At 42.2% G+C, this 22,343-nt stretch overlaps 1 protein-coding gene across 2 annotated transcripts; it reads right to left on the bottom strand.

The window, feature by feature from the left end:
* Positions 1 to 568: 568 nt before the first annotated feature.
* RBM34 (RNA binding motif protein 34) lies at positions 569 to 20,741 on the bottom strand. Of its 2 annotated transcripts, XM_058696196.1 has the most exons (11): positions 20,571 to 20,739; positions 20,275 to 20,461; positions 19,923 to 20,059; positions 15,049 to 15,280; positions 14,281 to 14,340; positions 11,916 to 11,959; positions 5,441 to 5,524; positions 5,221 to 5,284; positions 3,607 to 3,646; positions 3,253 to 3,371; positions 569 to 1,407 (listed from the first exon to the last, which is right to left on the bottom strand). In XM_058696196.1, exons 1-11 carry the CDS (start codon positions 20,627 to 20,629, stop codon positions 1,129 to 1,131), a joined length of 1,305 nt encoding a protein of 434 aa, XP_058552179.1. In that variant the 5' UTR covers positions 20,630 to 20,739; the 3' UTR covers positions 569 to 1,128. The 2 variants fall into 2 exon arrangements, with proteins under 2 accessions (XP_058552179.1, XP_058552180.1); XM_058696197.1 differs by lacking the exon at positions 14,281 to 14,340 and having other exon boundaries at positions 20,571 to 20,741.
* Positions 20,742 to 22,343: the final 1,602 nt, after the last annotated feature.

The following is a 22,343-nucleotide window of genomic DNA, read 5'->3' on the forward strand; positions in this document are numbered from 1 at the left end:
CTGGATACAGTAAAATAGAGCTCTGATTTCTACAAATTACAGTTTAAAGATCATGAGGTTTCCCCGGTGCCATGACCACAAGAAGGGATTTTCAAAATAATCAGTAATAACTCACTGTCCCTCAATCCCCTTCTCCACCTAAGTGACATGACACCTGCAACACTGATTCCTCCTGCCTCAGATCGGCATCCCTGGATTTCTCCCACCCCCCTCCCTCCTGGATGCAGATGCAGCTGGGTAAGTAAGGTCTGTGAGATGGGCAACAGCTATAGCACAAGCTTCGGCCCCAAGGCAATACAATGGTATTCTCTCCTCTTGTTGAACTTTACACTTTGTGGCCTAATTACCATATTTTATCAGAAAATATCCTTTAAACAGGATTTTTTGGAAAGATTGTTTCATTTCCTTCTACTGCATGACACTAATTTAAGAATCACAAGTTTTCCTGGGAGAGTATTTTTCAAATTGAGAAACAGAAATAAAAGTAGAGATCTGCTTTGTAGACAATTTACCAAGGACTTCAATAGCGAGTTTAATTACCGGTTAAGAATAAGAAATCAAAGCAATATTTCATATAATATTCTTTGGTTAGTTTATTACTACGTTGATGAATTAAAATAAAAACCCAGAACTCTACTTTTCACAAGTTCAAGAGAAAGGGGAAAAAAATTTAGTGGCTGTTATACAAGAGCCCTTCAAACCCTTCTTCTTTGGGACCGTTATTTGTATTAGATCAGTATTCCTACCTATCTAGATCCAATTGGTATCAATGTGTGCATACATATATACATTTTAAATTTACTCACTTTTAGTCTCATCCCAAATAATTCTTGAAACATCCATCTGAAGTGTTAATTACATATTTCTATCATACGCTAATACGTACCCACTAAAATTCTAAATGTTTACCTTAAGTCTAAAATCATCTCATACCATCTCATAATCACTGGTGACCAATCTGCTTACATCTTAAAACAAACGCTTCAAAGGTGCCATCACAATGTGAATAAACTAAAAATGTTCCCACGTTTCACACGCACCATCCATATAAAATTCTGCAACTTGATACATGAGTTTACCACACTTTTATTACGAGTACTCAGTGGGAGCAAAATAACCTTCGGATTGTTACTTCTGTTTTTTCTGTTTCTTAGTCCGTCCATTCTTCTTCTGTCCTTTCTTTTTCTTCTTAAGGAGAACAGCTTTTTCTCCAATAAACAAACTTTTAGAATGTCCTACATTTTTTGAATCGAAATGAAGTCCCTGCTTAGGTTTACCGACATTCTTCGAACTGGGATTTGAATTTGGCTTTAATTTTTCTTTATTGACAGAACGCATGACTCTGAGTTTCCTTCCCATCAGTTCAGAATTATTTAACTTCAGAGCAAGATGAACAGCATCTGTATTCTGGAATAAAAATCAATATATTAATTTCCACCAGAAAGCCCTCTGCAAAGACACTAGTACAACTGTGACTTTAGTGGATTAGGAGAATTTTCAAGCTTGCACAGATAAACGCCCCTCCCACTTTGACATCCAAGAAGTGCAACCCCACGGGTTTCAGTGGCTGGGCCGGTAGTCTCGTTTTAATCATGCTCCTCACAGGTTTCTCCCCAGGAAGCACTCAGCTGCCTTGTCACATAATTAGGTAAGTCACAATCCAACAGGCTTCATTTTTCTCATTGTAAAATGGAGTTCCAACCAACTAGATCAGTCACATGCAATCTTTTAAACCAATCGGCCTCTCTTGTCACAGGCTCTTTCTGCAAAAGCTGCACTGTGTTAGCTGACTTGAGAGAAGGGAACTCCCTTTCAGTTTCTGAAATGTTGAACTAGATGCCTTGCAGAATTGTTTTTTGTTTTAATATTTATTGAGAGAAAGCGTGAGAGCAAGCAGGGGAAGGGCAGAAAGAGAGAGAGAGAGAGAGAGAGAGAGAGAGAGAGAGAGAGAGAGAGAGAGAGAGAGAATCCCAAGCAGGCTCCATGCTGTCAGAGTTGGGACATTTAACTGACTGAGCCCCCTAGGCGCTCCTGTAGGATCCCATTTAGATCCCAAATTCTATTACTCTTTTGTTCTAATATAGAACCACTAGATGCTAACAACCCTGAATATTCATGAGATGTTTGCTAAAGGACTTTAGGAACTTATCAAGTAATTACAGCAGCAGAGGGGCACCTGGATGGCTCAGTCGGTTAAGCAGCCAACTCGTGGTTTCAGCTCAGGACGTGATTTCACAGTTCGTGAGATAGAGCCTGGCATTAGGCTCTGTGCTGACAGCAGGAGCCTGCTTGGTATTCTCTCTCTCCCTCTCTGCCTCTCCCCCACTGGAGCCCTCTCTCAAAATAAATAAATAAATAAATAAATAAATAAACCTTAAAAAAATAGTAGACAACAGAGAAACACTACAATGCATTAACGATGGCAACAAAAGCCTGTGACAACCTTTCTCAAAAGCCGTCTGGTAATAATACATATCAAGAGTATTAAACGTGGTCATTTATCTTGACCTAGTCAGTAACAGGCCTGGGGATCTATCCAAAAAAAAAGCAATCACAAACTGCACACAAACATTTGAAGGAAAAAAAACACCCCAATTTCATCATTACAGGGAAAAATTTCCAACAGTTGAGAAACATTAGGGAAAAGATAGTATAAATTATGTTACCTCACTCAACGGAACATACTTATACAACAGAAAACACAAAGCAGTTTGCAAAATTTTATGTTCACAGATGGAAGTTCAACTTTAAAAAAGAAGGCACGAAAAAAACTGAAAGGAAATGTATTAACGGGTGCTTGCGGAAGGGAGAAAAACTTAAGTGCCATCAGGCATTATGAATATTCTCATAGTATGTATGTTCTAGTATTATTAGGCATGATACGCTGGTTAATATTTTGTAAACTAAATGTAACTAATTTTGTACAAAGACCAAGATTTTCTTCTACCTGTGCCAACGGGTCAATTCTTTTCTCCATTTTATGGAAAGTGGAAATTCAGAGACTTAATACTTTCCATGTCCAATATCTGAAACATTATTTCGTAACATCAGTGTGGAGAAAGAGGGAACCAGAAGGTCTTTTGATGAGGTGCGGTTACAGGAAGAGTACTCTAATATGACAGATTATGAGTTTAGTTTCCTGAAGACGGAATCTGAAGGTGACGGTGACAGTTATGTCCGAGAGATGAAACAGCAGGGACAACCCCTCCAGCACATTTCAGTGGACAGTGACAATGCACGAGTCTCCCATACCTCAAAGAGTACGTAGCCGAAGCCTCTGCCGACTCCGGTGGCTGGGTCTCTCCCAATCCTAACCGCCACGATACTCCCACAGTCCAAAAAGTGTTCCTCAATTGCAGATTCTTCCACTTCTAAAAACAAATTCAACCAGAGCACAAGTAAAAACAGAATGGCCTTTGAAAGCTGGAGCTGTTTAACGATACAGCAAGTTAATGTAATATAGTTAATACAGCCAGCCCCACGAAAATTAGTCAAGTTACACTCTACACTTTTCCAAGTTGGCCTTAAAGCAAAACATTAAGTTACTACTCAGTTGTTATTTTCCTGTTATTTTAACGATAAATGGGTACTTTATTTAACACTTACTGTACGGGAGATTCCCCACAAATACTGATCTCTTGTCCCTCTGAAACACAAAGAAGGTTAATAAAAATCACTGGAGCTGAAAACGGAAGTGATCCGAAAATCCCCTTTCCCTCACACCATGCATCTGACAGGTCTCCACGGCTCTGATTTAACTACGCACCTGTCCCTTATTTGATTCTGTTTCTTCTATCTTCCCTCTTGAAAGTGAGTAAGCACCAGAGGCAACAGGGTTTCTTTTGGTCACAGCTAGCACTAACACATGGCAGTGCCCAGGACAGGCACGCTACATTGGCACGGCAAACTCGGGCAAACTCGGTAGCGGGCCAGACGGCAGTCTGTTGGGCATTGCGGCCACGTGGTCTCTGATGTAACTACCCTCCCAGCCTTAACAGAACATTTACAAGTAAATGGTGGTTGTATGCCAATAAAACTGAATTTAAATAACACAGTCAGCTTAATTTAAATAACACAAGCACACTTGGCCCTCAGGGTAGGTCTACAACTGAGCCAGAGAGGTCTTCCAGGCCTTGGTCATTTCTCAGCCAGCGCACTCTGACCCCCAGGAAAATGCACTCTAGGTTTCGGTGGTGAGCTCTTACAAGCAGCCTTCACTCACTTTGAGAGACCTTTGTCAACTGCAAACTCACTCATCACTCCTGCATTTAAACCTGTGGGACTGCTCCTGGACAAGATCCAGACGCCTCAACACGGCAGACCACAGTCTTCATGATTTGGCCTCTCCCGTTTCTCCAACAGCAAGTCCCTCACTGCTGTCCCTCTTCACACTCTACCTGCTATTAACTGCATCAAGCTCTTGCCATTCCCTAAGCAAATTGAGTTTTGGTCCCCGCCACATACACTGTTTAAAATTTCTTGAGCCCAGGTAACACTGACTCATCTTTCAAGTCTCCAAGAGCACCTATTCTTCTCCTGGACACCCTCCTTTGTCCCTTCTTGCTGGTACCTCCCCAAGTCAAGTGTCCCATTCCTGAGCTGACAGAGCATCCTGTGTATTTATCAGAACATAGTGCTGGGGCGCCTGGGTGGCTCACTCGGTTAATTATCCGACTGTGCTGACAGCTCAGCGCCTGGAGCCTGCTTTGGATTCTGCCCCTCCCCTGCTCACACTCATAAGCTCTCTCTCTCTCTCAAAAATAAATACCTTAAAAAAAAAAAAAAAAAGTGCCACAATCAGCCCATCTGTTTGTCTTCACCTTTGTACTGTGGACCCCTGAACCCCTACAGAACCCGGACTATAGCTCAGCACTGAATACCTGACACAGAGTAGGGACTCAAAAACGGAGTTAACTTTCTCTATTTCGGTATGTGAAATAAGGTGTTGGCCCGGATGATCTCCAACATCCCTCCCAGGCTAACTATCTATGAATACTTGATCCGGGTGTGGGGGTACCCCGTTCTTGGAAGCTGTTGACTAAGGTCCTTGTGCCAGTCTGTGCCCCAACGTTGTGACCTCAAGGGCCAAAGTGTTTCCTTCTTGGCTTCCCTTGTGCTCACTGATAATTCCACTCCTCTCCTTAGCGAAAGCTCGGAAGAGAACGTTTCTCTCTAGAAGACTCTAGTTAAAGTTCTTTAAACAACTCAAGTACCACTTACAGATGAAGTCTCGGATGCCAGATCAACTCTAACGCGAAATCCATCTGCAAACTGGGCCCCATTTCTGCATTATAAACACGAAGGGGGAAAATGGCTGTTAAAAATGAGCGCCGGGTTAACTGTAATATTTGCTCTAAAGTCAAACCAAAGAATAAAAAAAACATACTCGTACATACTTAAATGTAATAATTCCATTCAAATCTCAGAGAGATAACATTACCTTTTCAATGCTTTTGTAGCAGCGCTCTCATCCTTAAACACAACATAAGCATTAATGTTTTTCTGATCAGGATGAATTTTACGTCTATACAAAAAAAAAAAGAAAAAAAAGAAAAAGTGTAAAATCTGTTACTCTCAAAGTCATTAAAAAGATATAATTTGTTTTCTACTCTCAATCAGCACATATGACAAGAATTCCCAGAAGTTTCATCTCTTTATCAATTTAGTAATAACGCAAAAAATAACATACAACTTACACAGATATTGGACAAAACATGTAACTTTTGCCTTCCTATTGATCATCACTATGAGGGAGCAAGCAAGCAGGCCCCCCCCCCCCCCAAGCAATGTCACAAAGCTAGAAACAAGAATCTTAACTGGAGCCCTGTACCTAACAACACATAGGCAGATACGAGAAGATAAAAACTATACAAATGTGTACAGCTTAGAGAAATATTAAAGATCAATACCCTTGCAGCCACTGCCCATCCCAGAGACACTCTCTGTGCCTACCACCCCTACTTTTCCAGAAACCATCTGCTTGCGTGTCTATGTAGTTTTATCACAATCAAGCGTCTATTCCTTGGTCATACTTTGGTGATGTCCACTTGGGGACCTGAAGTCTTTTGAGTCTAATTTAATCTGCAGGATTCTGCCTTTATCTCTCTCTTTACCTTACTGTTCGACCTATGGAATTTTCCAAAGCCTGGATGGTTTTGATTGCAAGCTCACAATACAGGTCAACGTGTTCCTCTGGCCTCCCTATTTCTTACAAATTGGCAGCTGGATCCAGAGGTTTGCTCAGACCCAGACTGCACATCTCTGTCGGGACTGGATGTAGTGCTGTGTTCACTCAACGGGAAGCAGGTTATGACTGGTTTTCACTCTTTTTAACGATTACAGCTGCTGCTGCTCAATACTTCCACCCACTAATTCACAGGCTTGCAAAATGGTCATCTAATTTAGATGTGACCGATCAGCAAAAAGGACCTAGTAATGACCACAGATTCTTCCCTGAAGACATGAACCTATTGTTTTTGAAGTAGCATAAATGCTAATAAACAAATGAGTACCATCAAGAAAGGCACTAGGAAATGTCAGGGCATTTCTCATCACATTCTGTAATAATATACTACACTATCTGATAGTTTTCTATTGATAAAACTAACTACGATTTATTGAATGCCTAATATAATACTGGGCACTGTATTAGCCATTTTATGTATTCATTTAGTCTCCCATCTCCGACATGGGTGTTACTTTTCTGATTTTATGGATAGGGAAGCTGAGACTCAGAGAAGTGCCATGATCACAAGGCAAGGCGTGGCCAGCCCAGGACCTCAAACAGGCCTCAGTGACTCCAGAACCCCCATGCTTTCCCTGCAACACACAGCTCCTGACAACATCCTACTCAACTTGTCTTAGTGTTGAAATGTTTGCATCCTCACCAAATTCATGTTGAAATCCATGTAACGCCCAATGTGATGGTAATAGAAGGTGAGGCCTGTGGGCGTGGCTGAGGTCATGAGGGTGGAATCCTCCTGAACAAGACTAGTGTTCTTCAAGAGACCCCACAGAACTCCTAGCCCCTTCTTTATCTTACCGTTTGACTATAAACTGTGAGGACCGGTGAGAAGGCACTGGTTACGAATCAGTAAGCTGACCCTCACCAGAATGCAACTACGCTGGCAGTTCATTCTGACTTCCCAGCCTCTGAAAGTATGAGAAAGTAATTTCTATTGTTTATAAGCCATCTGGTCTGTGCCATTTTGTTGCAGCAGCCTGAACAGACTAAGACAAACCCCAAGAAAACCTAAATGGAAAAGGACTTTAACAACTCTTAACTGGGGGCACCTGGGTGGCTCAGTCAATTCAAGCATCCAACTCTTGATTTTTTTGCTCAGGTCATGATCCCAGGGTCATGAGATCAAGCCCTGAGCTGGGCTCTGCACGGCGCATAGAGCCTGCTTGGGGCTCTCTCCCTCTCCCTCTGCCCCTCCCCGACTTGCACTTGGGCAGGCACAAGCTCTCTAAAAAAATTAAAATAAAAAATAAAAACTCTTGGGGCGCCTGGGTGGCCCAGTTGGTTGAGCGTCCAACTTTGGTTCAGGTCATGATCTCACAGTTTGCGGGTTCAAGCCCCGCGTGGGGCTCTGTGCTGACAGCTCAGAGCCTGGAACCTGTTTCAGATTCTGTGTCTCCCTCTCTCTCTCTGCCCCTCCCCTGTTCATGCTCTGTCTCAAGAATAAATAAACATTAAATAAATAAATAAATAAATAAATAAATAAAAACTCTTAACTGCACTCTACGAGAAAAGATCCCTTGGCACAGGGAACACAGAGGGCAAGCACACAGTTCTACCCCTTTCTATGTGGCAAGAACCTGTTTTGTATCAAGCTGGATGGGTGATTTAAAAAAACTAACTACATCTAGAGATCTAGGTATTAATGACATCTAGAGTTCCACCTGCACCCAGAAGGGAGAAAACCAGGAATAGCATCATCCCCACCCCTACACAAGAAGCCGAATAACCCACAACATTCTAACTTTTGTAGAAGCTACCAGAGCTAAAGTCCAAAGGAAACCGAGCTGAGGTCCAAAGGAAACTGGGGGGCTAAGCGAGGGCTGGGCCATCCGAGGAGACAGGAGGCAGCACTGGCTCAGAAGCTGGTGCCGGACAAGGGAGCCAGGCCGATTTCAGCTAGGATTTAATACACTGCCAGAGCCACGTGTGGGCTGGGCCCGAAATGGAATCTCTGGAGGCCAGCAACACAGATAGGCACACCCGCTTGCAGGCCCTGCTCCACCGACCTCTGCCAGTGTCCCCAGGAATGACTGAGGGCAGGTGGGAGCCCAGAGACATCCCTGGGGGGTGTGGGCTGGAGAAGAGAAGTATGGGAAGGACACAAAGCCCACCTGGATTCTTCTCCCAACGGAGAGGGCTGAGCTGCTGGGGCAGAGACAGCAAACCCCGTCATTCCCAGAGCACAGGGAATAGTCCTGGGGCCAGAGAAGGGAGGCCTCCTACCACAGGGCAAGGAGTGGGAAATGTTTTCCAGCCCAAGATCCACCAAAGACACAAGGCAGAGGTTGGCTGCCATGGGAGGTTGGACCAGCCGGTGCATTGATACACAGACAGACAGGGCCGGCCTGCATCAGAGGCTGAACCGGGACAACAGACAACCCCACCGCCCCCAACCAGACCACCAAGAACCAGCACTCGCAAAGATGGATCTTCAACAAAATTTAAAACTTGGGCTCTTTAAAAGACACCCTTAAAAAGGTTAGCCACAGGGACACCTGGGTGGCTCAGTTGGTTAAGTGTCTGACTTCGTCTCAGGACATGATTTCACGGTTCGTGGGTTCAAGCCCCACGTTGGGCTCTGTGCTGACATGGGGGCCTGGAGCCTGCTTCTGATTCTGTCTCCCTCTCTGCCCCTCCCCTGTTTGCATGCTGTCTTTCTCTCTCAAAAATAAATAAACATTAACAACAAAACAAGGTTAGCCACAGATAGGGGCAAAATATCCAAAACATATATATCAGAAAAAAGTCTTGCACCCACAATGAAAAACTGTATACAATAAGACAGACAAGCCACCAGAAAGTGGGTGAAATTTTTGAACCAACACTTCTCCAAAGAATAGATACAAGCAGCCAAAAAGCACATGAAAAGGCCCTCAATATCTTTAGTCATCAGACTAAATAGAAACTGAGACCATTACAACAAACCCTTAGAAGGGCTGAAATTAAATGACTGGCAATACCCAGTGCTGGCGAGGATGTGAAGGAAATGGGAGTTCTCCCACAGCGGGTGGAATGTAACATGGTGAGGCCACTTCAGAAATTTATTTGACAGCTTCTTAGAAAACGGACATATACCTACCACAAGACCCAGCAGTCCCACACCTCCAGATACTTTAGCAAGAAAAATAATGTGTACACCAATGTGTTCAGAACTTTATTCATGATAGCCCCAACCCTGAAGTAACCCAAACATTCATCAAGCTGGCGAATGGATGGATACATTCTGGTACAGCTACACCATGGAATACTACTGGGCAATAACAAAAGAACAAGCCACAGAGCATCCAACAGTGTGAGTGATCTCCAGTTTATAATAAGTGCAAAAAAGGAAGACGCAGAGTATACATGTTGAATACAACTGCATCAAAAGGTATGTGGGGGGCTGGGAGGGAGGGGAGAAAGTATATATATGTGTTATCAATTTGTAAACGCGTAAAATGTCTCTAGGAGGTTATACTAAAAAGTAAAAACAGCAGCAGCCTGGGGCAGGAACTTGGCTGACTAGGGTAAAGGTCCAGGAGCGAAACTTTTCACTGCATACACTTTTACACTTTATTTTTAACCACTTGCTTCATTATTTATTCAAATAATTAAATTTAAGAAAATTTTTGATTGGGGGCAGGTGGTCAGGGCCAATGGCAACCACAGGGCACAAATTCTATTTTTCTGGCATCAAAATTCCTCAGTACTATTATACACTCCTATTGGCATCTTGGTTTCTGCTGAAACTTGGGCCCTGGCTTTTAGCCTCCTCCAGGAAGAAGTCCATACGACCTGAAGAATAGCTGTGTCTTACCAAGTTTTCCATTCTTTACAGCATCTGAACAATAATACCCTGCATATGGAAGGACTTAACATGTGTGGCTACCCCACAAACGTTACTGGAGCCAGGAATACATAGTAACACATATTTATTAAGTGTTAATACAAATGCTGTGATGGGTATGGGATAAAACTGCCAAGAACCTGGTCTGCCAAAGAAGTCTAAATTAAGAATGAATGTAGACATGAATACACCAAGATGCTCAAAGGAGCTGCCGTAATTCAAAAATCCTGTTATTGGAGGATTCCCAGAAATTTCTGTGAAATTTTACGTGAGCAGAGCTGACACACAATGTTACCTTAGCTGAACATAGTGAATTAGGTTGTAATTAGTACAACAGAGTGATTCAACTAAATTTTTTTTTAACTTTATTCAATTAGTACTGGCTGAGGCAACTCGTGACTTCTTTTTCTTTTGATTGAGATGTAATTGACATGTAACATTATATTAGCTTCTGTTGTACAATGTAATGATTTGGTGCATATATGGACTGTGAAATGCTCGCCCCAGTAGGAATGGTTGACATCCATCACCACACAGGGTTACACGCTTTTTTACTGTGATGAGAACTTTTAAGATCTACTCTCTTGGCAACTTTCAAATACCCAAGACAGTGTTATTAACAATAGTCACCATGCTGTACATGACATCCCCATGACTTACTTATTTTATACCTGGAAATTTGTACCTTTTGACCCCCTTCAGCCATTTCACCCCCACCTCCCCCCCTGGCAACCACCCACCTGTTCTCTGTGTCTTCGAGTTGTTTTTCATTGTCTGGCTTACTTCACTTAGCATAATGCCTTCAAGGTCCACCCACGTTGTCAAAAATATAAAGATTTCTTTCCCTTTTTTAGGTCTGAATAATATTCCTGTGTGTGTGTTTATCCAATTATCTACTGATGGACACTTAACGCTGCTTCCGTGTTTTGGCTATTGTAAATAATGCCACAATGTTTTCAAAGTACACTATCTTATCTAATATAACCATACCTATATATCAATGTAATCTGTAGACCTATTAATGTAGCTATATCTAATATATACACCTCTGCTTGTACAATCTATGAATTCATGTCCTAGTTAGAAAAAAACCCCCAAGATTAGAGATTAATAGGAGACTCTGCATAGAACTGAAGGTGAATGAGAAATACAGGTTGTATGTTTTAAATTTATATGTCAATTATACTTCAATTTTAAAAATTAATGAGAAATGAAGGGAGAGTAAAGAAAACTTTTGTGTCTCATCCATGGCACTAGGTGGATAAGGAGGGTAGGGGAAAATCCCCTGAGAATATGAACTTGTGAGCCACACTACCAGCACAGTCCCCAAACCTTCAAACAGAGAGCTTAAAGTGGTCTTGAGCTGGTAGTACCCCCAGGTAACCTGACAGAAGCAAACATGAATTCTCTGGAAAAACCTGACCGGCTAACCGCAACTATGGGGCACCCCTGATCTTCAGATGCATCCTGACTTCAAAATGTTAAGATATGGGAAAATGTGTGCCTTAGAACTGATAAAATACAGTATTTATGATTTATACTACAATATTTGGGCATAAAATTTCCTTATTCTCTTCCAAACATAATGCTTGATTAAATGTCCTTGAAAATTCTCATGGCACATTTTCCAGCAACTTATTTATAATATTTAATGTGATTCTACAATTTATGTTAAAGCTTAAAGACAAACATCTGATAAATTTACCCGCTATTGCAGTCATAAGAAAATAGTCAAGTAGTATGATGTATTATCGAAAAATAAAAATCCACGAAAACACGGTCTTAAGTTTTAACCAAAATGGAAGAGAGTTTAAGACTACTCCCTTTCTCTCATTATAAACTTACTTTATTGCTGCCAACTTTTTGGACAGAGTTCCCTCTGCTGGAATCTTTTAAGAGAGAAAAAAAAAGGGGGGGGACAGGTATTAGAGAAAATTCATTATCCAAAATATTACTTCAAATTAATTATATTTTAATTAATCGAATTCTAAATGTCTTATTCTGATGTGATGTAATTAAAACATTCTAGGGAATCAGCAACAACCGTCCTAATGTTATATGAATGGGATCTGGTGGCTTAGGCCAAAATTTCACAGGCAATGACTTTTAATCTAAATGGAAGTAAACATACTGTGCTCTCAACTTGGGTCAGATGACTCAAAGGGGTCTCTGGACATAAGGGGATATGGAGGTTAAAGACGTGTAAGAAAAACGTAAGGAAAATTGTTTTATAAAATAAGCTTGGATAAAAGCAACACTTCTATATTAATATTTTATTGTACGTGCTATATGATTTTACTTTTTTGTACATTCTGTATGATTTTAAATATGTCTAAATAAATTGGGAAATAATGTAAAGACATTATTTCATCCCTATGTCTAAGGGTCGTATATGCCGGCTGGCAAAAAAAAAAATAAAAAATAAAAAATAAAAAAAAAATCATTGTATCTTTAATTGGGCAAATAAGGGAAACCCCTTTACATTCAAATTCACTTTCTTTACAGCCCTATACAGTATTACTTTTGTACTACTTAAGAGTGAGGGGTTAGGGAGGGAAAACTTTATGGAGGAGATGGAAATTCAGGTCAACAACTCTGACCGTCTGCAAGGCGCCAGTCCTGAGATACTGGCAGAGGCACTGAAATGCCTCAGCCAGGTACTGACAAGACAAAGGTGGAAAGATATAGACCCTGCAAGTTCACAGAGCAGCACCATCTATGAATGTCAGTTTAATTTAGGGCAGTTACTATAAATGTCCCCGGGAAATCTTAGTCATCTGATATAAATTCTCAGTTTGCCTTACTCACAAACTCTGAAAATACAGACAGCGTAACCGTGCAAGACATGAGAAATGCCCAAGTGAACAATCAACAGGTGAATGATGGTCGTCAAAACACATTTACTAGGTGTCTTCCAGGAGCCCTCAAGCATCTGTATCTTGTTACTGAAGATACAAATGAGTAGGTAAGACCCAAAGCAGTAAGGTACAGAAATAGGGGGGAAAAAAAAAACTTGATGGTACAAAGTATCAAAAAGAAAAACTTGAGTAATTAACATTTTAATCGCCTACCAAAACACAGACTGTATCTCACTAGGCAAAATGAGACTTTGAGGAGGAGTCGCAACAAAACCAATGAACTGAGCAAAAAGAAGAGTGAGAAAGCGCAAGCGTCTGATCAGCAACGAGGGCAGCTCCCAGGCTGCAGGAGAGTCACACGTGGCCTCAGGGCCACCCTGTGTTGACTGTCAGGCTAAGAACCAGGACAGAATTCACTCCCAGCAAGGCAAATGTAAGGGCTTTAGGCAATTCCATACAAGCTTCATGTGCACAATGTGCAGGTACTGGTGACCCACGAATGAGCAAGGCAAACCGGCTGTCTGCTATCAGCTTTCAGTCTGGTGGGGCAGACGAATAATGGAACGACTACAGAACAGTGTCATAAGCACCATAATGAAGCATGGGGTGCCGGAGAATGCACAACAGAGTCATCAAACAGACCGGTAATGCAGGGACAGAGCAAGATCCCCAAAAGTAATACCAGGCCAAAGTGCGTGTGTGTGCGCGCACGTGCGTGCACGCATAAGTGATGCGGTACCTATATGTGTAATGATCACGAGTTCCAGGAAGAAGTACTTTAAAATTTTTAACACTTATTCATTTTTTGAGAGAGACACAGAGCGCGAGTTGGGGAGGGGCAGAGAGAGAAGGAGACACAGAACCCGAAGCAAGCTCCAGGCTCTGAACTGACGGCACAGAGCCCAACGCGGGGCTCGAACTCACCGAGTGTGAGACCATGACCTGAGCTGAAGTCAGACGCTTAACCGACTGAGCCACCCAGGCGCCCCTGGGAAGAAGTACTTTAGGGAAATTAAGTTGACAGTGGTAGGTACTGTCTGCAGTACACCAACCTCCTGGACTGAATGCCTTGGAGCTCAGAAATGCTATTCCACACATATTAATGTTCCGCAAACAAAAGTCACACATCCACCCTCCTACAATGATATCATTTTACTGTGTGAACACATTAATTTAACAGAGTCCAGGAGTCAGAAGTAGATCTTAAGAGCACTTCTTCTCTGGGGCTAGATTTGAACCTGTTGCTTCAAAAGGCTGTGCTTCTCCATCTCACTAATACCAACATGTTAATAAGTCTGACTTAAACGAATACGTTTCGAGATTTGCAATTTCAAGACAGGGAGAAAACATACCAGAGAACGAAATCGTACAGATTCTATCTGTCCATACTCTTTAAAAAATGACTTCAGCTTCTAAAATAAAAAAAACATATATACTTTAGTCTACTTTCAGAACATCAAGTAAGTGCTACAAAAAAGAATTAAGTAAAACCATCTGATCATCTTTTACTGCCAGGTTTTCTTTTAAGAACATTTCAGGAACAAGGGACTACTCGGTTGGAAGACAAAAAATAGTTTCCACACACACATATATACACATAAAACGCATCTCAAGTTTTTGTTAGTATCCATAAGGTATGCATTTTTGTCTTTGAATCTTTTATAATCTTTGCCACATGTAAACTGTAAAAGTAAAGGGCATATTTCGGGTTTAGTAAATCCCACATAATGGAAGAACCTCAGGATGTATTCATTCATTTATATAACAAATACTTATTGAGCTCCTTACTCTATGCTAGGCATGATTTCAGGTTTACGTTCTAGTGACATGTAACAGAAAAGAGGGCTGGAAGGAATAAAAAAACCAAAACCAAACCAGGAGGCCACTGCAATACTGTTTGCAGATTTGCAAAAGGATGAATAAGGGCAGTGACTATGGGAACGGAGAGGAGAAGGTGTATACCAGAATCAATCTACAGAATGATTCATGTAATCATTTACAATGAAGCTATATGTTAATGACTTATTAATTATGTACTTATTCAATAAAGGAAGAGTAAACAAAGTTATGAGTTATTAAGTTCTCTGAATCCTTACAACATGTAGATTATACACACTTACCTTCTTATTACACGTGACAGGCAAATTCCCAACAAACACCGTTCTCTCATTCTTTAATCTTTCTTCTTCTTGGTTGATTTCAATTTTCTTTCTCTGATTTACAACTGTGTGATCTACATCATCAAGTACTTTTTTATCTGCTGCTTTAATACCAGATTGAGAAGCACTCCTTTTCTGTCCTTGTTTTTGGTGAATTTCTTCTTCTAAATCAGCACTTGCTAGGGCGTTTTCCCTTTACAAGGCCATGAAAAAAAAAAAAAGGTAAAAAGAAAAGAACAAGAGTCCTAGAAGTCCGATGTAGTATCTGACAAAGCACAAAGATTTGAAATATTTCTCACCTACTTCTAGCTTTCCTAAATATAAACTTATGATTCACAAACATATCTAAATTTAAGAAACAGCATTACCAAAAAGTGACCAGTATCTCTAGAATACTCAAGATTAGAAAAAATTGGGGCACCCGGGTGGCTCAGGTGGTTAAGCGTCTGACTCTTGGTTTCAGTTCAAGTCATGATCTCATGGTTCCTGAGTTCAAGCCCCACATCAGGCTCCACACTGGCAGTGCGGACCCCGCTCTGGATTCTCTCTCTCTGTCCCTCCCCCGCTCACGCTCTCTCTCCAAATATAAATATTTTTTTTACAAAAAGAATGATGTATTAAAAAAAAGATTAGAAAAAACTAAGCTCAATTTTTGAAGATATGTTAAAACTGTCAGATTATTGCAGAGCAACAAAAGTTGCTCATTTAAACAAAAGTTGTAAAGCTCTTGGAGGTCTAGTTTATGCTCTATGAATACCGAGTTTCATTCTCTGCTTTAGAACTCCGGGGGATCTGCAGCACTTGTAGGGGGGTCTATAAAGGTTAAAATGGCTGCAAAATACTTTGTAAAAGCAATGTGGCCAACAGGGAAAACCACATTTCCTACTTTTAACTGTAATATTTAAAGGACTGCTTGTCAAAAGTATATTCTGAAATGGCAAATACAACAAAAACCTTGGTGCACATGGGTAAGCGAGATCTGAGCATCAATTCTAACAGAGAACCAACAGGGACCATATGTATGCATATATACATATATATATATACACACACACACACACACACACACACACACACACACACAGACATATGCACATACATATGTACATATATACATATATATATATATATATATATATATATATACATATTTTAAGTTTATCTACTTATTTTTTTAGTAACCTCTACACCCAAAGTGGGGCTCACACTCACAACCCCAAGATCAAGAGCCGCATGCTCTTCCGACTGAGCCAGTAGGCACCCCGGGACTGGGATCTTAAGGAGGCAATGGTAATATGAGTCGAGTCGTGGGTAGTAAATGATTCATTCACTCAGTAAATATTTACTGGGTTCCTATTCTGTTCTAGCGTCTGGGGATAGAAAGATAAAGAGACTATTAAAAACCTTGCAATACTCCAGCCTCTGAAGAGATAAGCAAAGTTCACAATACAATGGTAACATGGTGTAGAAAAATAAAACACACATGAGAGGCTTCTCAGGGGAGGGGAAAGGCTGTGTCTGGCACATTGTCCTCAGTAAATTTTGACGTTCTTCTTCCACTAGACCGTAAGTTCCACTAAGGAGAGGGTTCATGTCTAGTTTTTTGTCCACTGTGGCATATAAAGTACCAAGCAGGAGTGAAAGGAACCGAGACGGTTATGGCAGGAACCAGGTCAAGGACCATGGCTGTTATGTGCAAGTGCTTAGATTGTATCCCACAGAGCTTAAAGAGCCATTGAAAATTTTGGGGCACCTTACAAAGATCATTTGGGCAGCAGAGCAGAAGATGCTTAGGGAAGGGGCAAGGCTGGAAAAGGGAGACCGGTATGGAGAGAGTTATAACTGCATGTATCTGAGAAGACAACAGACCAACTTGAGCAAGGGAGGGGTGGAAAGGGAACAACAGATTCAAGAGATATTAAAAGACAGCACCATCAGGACCCGGCAGCTGAGTAGAACGCAGGGAAAAGGGGGGGTATAAGACGACTCCCGAGTCACTGGCTCAGGCAACTGGATGGAAGATTGGTGGTACATTCCTGCGGACAAACAGGTCTCAGGAGCCTACGCAGCTCAGTCTGAAGCATTCTGAACTTGAGGTGGAGTTGACTCTCAAACAACACGGGTCTGAACTCCACTTAAACGTGGATTTTTTTAAATTTTTTTATTTTTGATAAATGTGGTACAGTATTTTCTCTTCCTTATGTATTTTTTTTTGAAATTTTTAATGTTTATTTATTTTTGAGACAGAGAGAGACAGAGCACGAACGGGGGAGGGGCAGAGAGAGAGAGAGAGAGAGAGAGACAGAATCTGAAGCAAGCTCCAGGCTCCGAGCTGTCAGCACAGAGCTCGACGTGGGGCTGGAACTCACAGACCGTGAGATCATGACCTGAGCTGAAGTCGGATGCCCAACCGAGCCACCCAGGCATCTCTTCCTTATGATTTTTAATAACATTTTTTTCTCTAGCTCACTTTATTGTAAGAATACAGTACATGACATATATAACATACAAAATACGTGTTTACCTACTATTTATGGTATGACTTCTGGTCAACCGTAGGCTATTAGTAGTTAAGTTTTGGGGGAGTCAAAAGTTATATGTGGATTTTTGACTGTGTGGGGGTCAGTGCTCCTAACCTTTCCATTGTTCAAAGGTCAACTGTATCTAGAATATACAGGTGCAGATGCCAGCAGGCAAACAGATACACAGATTAGGAGATCAGGAGAGAAATCAGAATGGTGCAGCCACGGGCATAAAGGAGACTGCTCAGAATGAAGGGTAGAAAAAAGTCCTGAGAAGACGACCACAGAATCCTGGAGGAAATCAACATTTACAGAGTAGGCAGGAGAAGAGGTACCCACAAGAACACTGAGAAGGAACAGACAAACAAGAGGGGAATCAGAAGAGACTGCGATAAAAGAATCTAATAGCTTCAGGAAGAAAAGCCACCATGTGGAATGGAACAGGGAAGAGGCTGTACTGCCTATTAAAGATGGCAAGTGTGGGGCGCCTGGGTGACTCAGTCGGTTAAGCGTCCGACTTCTGCTCAGGTCACGATCTCGCGGTTCATGAGTTCAAGCCCCGCATTGGGCTCTGTGCTGACAGCTCGGAGCCTGGAGCCTGGAGCCTGCTTGGGATTCTGTGTCTCCTCCTCTCTCTGCCCCTCCCCTGCTTGTGCTCTCTGTCTCTCAAAAAATGAATAAATGTTAAGAAAAAAAAATGAAAAAAAAAAAATGGCAAGTGGGTCAGGATATCTTCACTGCACGCTGCTTCGGAAGTTTGGTGAGATCACATAAAAACACAACAAGTGAACAGTCAGATTCAACACGTCAGAACAACAAGTTCCTGGAAGAGAAAATAGATCAGGAAAAGGAAGAACACATGTATAAAGTTATTCCGAAAGCTTGACTATGAAGGGAAGGGCTGAGGGCATCGTAGCAAAGATAGGGTTTGGTTTTGTTAGATTTCTCTTTTTAGGATGAGACACTTGAGCACATTTGTACAGGAGACAGATGAAAGCCACAGGAAGGAGAAGAAAATGGATATAGCTGAGGGAATAATCCGGAGGGAGACAAAAGAGGTATGTGGTATCCAAAGCACAGGTGACCGAATTAACCTTGGACAAGGAGCGAGACACCTTTCTCTGAGAGAAAGTAAAAAAAATTAAGGGGCTTGAAGAGAGTGGCTTCACAGACCAAGGAAAGTTACCAGGGAGCCTGTGATGTGACCGCTATTCGGATCTTGATCAAATAAACTGTAATGAAAACATTTTTTTTTTTTAATGTTTACTTATTTTTGAGACAGAGACAGAGCATGAACGGGGGAGGGTCAGAGAGAGAGGGAGACACAGAATCTGAAACAGGCTCCAGGCTCGGAGCTGTCAGCACAGAGCCCGACGAGGGGCTCGAACTCACGGAATGTGAGATCATGACCTGAGCGGAAGTTGGACGCTTAATCAACTGAGCCACCCAGGTGCCCCTGGAAAGTGTTTATTTTTTTTTTTTTTGAAATTTTTTAACGTTTATTTATTTTTGAGACAGAGAAAGACAGAGCATGAACGGGGGAGGGGCAGAGAGCGAGAGGGAGACACAGAATCTGAAACAGGCTCCAGGCTCTGAGCCATCAGCACAGAGCCTGACGCGGGGCTCGAACTCACAGACTGTGAGATCATGACCTGAGCCGAAGTCGGCCGCTTAACCAACTGAACCATCCAGGTGCCCCTGAAAACATGTTTGTTTTTGTTTTTTTTTTTAATGTTTGTTTATTTTTGAGACAGAGAGAGAGACAGAGCATGAACGGGGGAGGGGCAGAGAGAGAGAGGGAGACACAGAATCTGAAACAGGCTCCAGGCTCTGAGCCATCAGCACAGAGCCTGACGCGGGGCTTGAACTCAGGAACCTCGAGATCATGACCTGAGCCGAAGTCGGTCGCTCAACCGACTGAGCCACCCAGGCGCCCCATGAAAACATTTTTTAAGCTAATGGGGGAAATCTGATCTCTGAGTTTGGGAAAACAAAACTCACCTTTTTCATGCTGGGATATTTACACATTTAGATTCCAGACCTTAAATCTGCTTCTACTTAATGAGGGAGATATGAAGGGTAAAGATGGAACAAGACTGGCCAAGGATTAGTAATTGCTGGTGCTGGGCATATGAGGTTCTCATCCTTTCCAACTTTTGAATATGTATGACATTTTACACAATAAAAATTTTTTTCTGTAAAACCTAGAACTACGAGATGAGCAAAACACTAAGATGAAGAGTGCAGGTATAAAAATCTCAAATTCTTTACCATCTAGTTTCTTTAACATCAGCTTAAGACGAGTCTACCGACCTGTTTGCCAACTTTTTGTCTGCAGCAGAAAGTTTCTTCTTCACTTTCATTTTTTGTGAAGGTTCTTGCAAAAGTGGTCCTTGAATTTGGGATGTACCTTCTTCCTCCTCATCCCGTTTCCTTTTTTTGGTGGTTTCCTTTTAAAAGTTGGAAGTTATGTTTGAGACCTCATCTTTTTACATAATTTAGTAGTCTTCCTAAATTAGCAAGTGTTCTCTCTCACTGGATTCCGGTAATGAAAGCTTACTTAAAATTAACCCTATCTGCCCCGCTTTAGAAATCATGCCCTGCGAAGCAGACTGTTCTAAAAGCCGTTCTGACGGGACGTTCCGAATAGAATTCAGTGACTTACTTTAGGCACAGGCACAGGCACAGGCACATACACGGGTTGGAGCTGAGGCTCAGAAGAGCTGAAGAGCGACGCCAACCGAGCTGTACTATTTCTGGGGGGGCGCCTGCTCTGGAGCAAGCTGCTGGCGACTTGTCCAACCACATAGTCTCCGGCCAGACTCCCGCGAACGCCGTCCTCCGGGTTGTCTCTATAGACACCGACGCCAGAAACTCAGCCACTCCAGGCCCCACCGTTTCGCCCTCCAGAGCTCCCGAACGCACACCCCTGCCCAGGCGGACGTGCCACCCGCCACTCACCTCTCCTGGGCACCTTTCTTTCTCTTCCTCTTGTTCTTTCCTTCCACCGGCGTCCCCATCCTGAGGCTTTCTAGACAGCGGCGGCGCACGAGTCCGGCACTTCCGGGTCCCGGCTACTTCCGCTCCAGGAACCACGCCCCTTCCGGCCTGGGCTGAGCGGGAGCCAGCGGGGCGCAGGGCTTACGGTGCCGGGTTGGACCTCTTCAGGCTGGAAAGAAACCTTTCTTGGGAGTGCGGGAAGTCTTCGAGAGTAGTTGAGGCCTGAAGTATAAATAAGAATCAGCCAGGCTGGGTGTGGGGTGCCACTCCAAGCGGAGAGAAACACGGTCGAAAACCCCTGAATCACTGAAGAGGAGGGAGGGAGGTTTATCAAGAAATGAGGTTACAGGGATGTAGGCTACACAGTAATTGGTGAATCGGTGCCAAGCGTACATGGGCATTTTCTGCACTGCTTTGGCAACTTTTCTGGTATTTCACACTATTTCAAAATAACGTTTAAAGTAAGCTCCAGGGCGCCTGGGTGGCTCAGTCGGTTAAGCGTCCGACTTCAGCTCAGGTCACGATCTCATAGTCTGTGAGTTCGAGCCCCGCGTCGGGCTCTGGGCTGCTGATGGCCCAGAGCCTGGAGCCTGTTTCAGATTCTGTGTCTCCCTCTCTCTCTGACCCTCCCCCGTTCATGCTCTGCCTCTCTCTGTCTCAAAAATAAATAAACGTTAAAAAAAAAAAATATTAAAAAAAAAAAAATAAAGTAAGCTCCAGCTCTAACCTGCTCTGCTTAGCTATTCTACCAGATCCTGGGCACTGAAAACTCCTGCTATTTTCTCAGCCTAATTTCCCAGACTCCTCTCCCTCCAAACCCGCACATTCTAGCCTTTTTTATTCCTTGTTATTCTTTTACCCGAAAGGAATCCCAGCTCAGATATCCCCTAGAAAAATCTCCCAGTTACTTACAATAGATTTTTTTTCCAAGCCTTCATCTAACTGCACTAGTGTTAATGTATTTACCCTTTTTCTTATTTACCTTATTTCTGTATTTCTACTTGCCGTACCTAGTGAATGTTCGATAAATTGATTTTTAAGTAATAAAAGTATCAAATTGTTATTAAGTAATTGAATTCAGAACTTTGGTGGTAAAATCGGATTTAATTTTGACTCGAGAATAGACGTGCTTTCTGAAAGCTGCTTAAAAGAAGTAACTGAGAATATATGTGACCCTTTTATAGACTGTATCAGAAAACTTGATGGAAAACACCCAATATTCAACTGCTTGGCTCTGGTCTCGATTTCCGAGTCTCTTATTTAGGCTTCCCGTAATTGTGACCTTGTATTTCACAAAAGATGAGACAAATCCAACTGTCTGCATTTGCAATTCAAGCACCTCGCTCCATCTATCCTATGTAGTCCAAAGAAGAAGTTCTACTCAATTTCTCTTTCAGAATGTCTCCCAACCCCATTCTCATCCCCACTCTCTCTAGTATTATTCCAAGAATCATTTCCTATCCGTAGCACTTGCAACCTCATCACATCTGGCCTTTCCTGACTCTTCCTCTCCACTCTTACCTACACATTCCATTTCTAGCTGAAACTCCCTCAAATGTTACTTTAAGGATTGCAGCTCCTGTGTGTCACCATCACATCTGTCATCATAATCCCTGTGTGCTCATTCACCGCCCCCTCTAGACTCCTAACCACTGGCTTTCCCTGACTGTACAATTTAGCACATATTTTGTTAAGCCTTACGTAGATTACTTCCACAATAAAACCATGAAACTA

The sequence above is a fragment of the Neofelis nebulosa genome, chromosome 13 (genome assembly GCF_028018385.1).
Source record: "Neofelis nebulosa isolate mNeoNeb1 chromosome 13, mNeoNeb1.pri, whole genome shotgun sequence".
In the NCBI taxonomy this organism is placed as follows: Eukaryota; Metazoa; Chordata; class Mammalia; order Carnivora; family Felidae; genus Neofelis; species Neofelis nebulosa.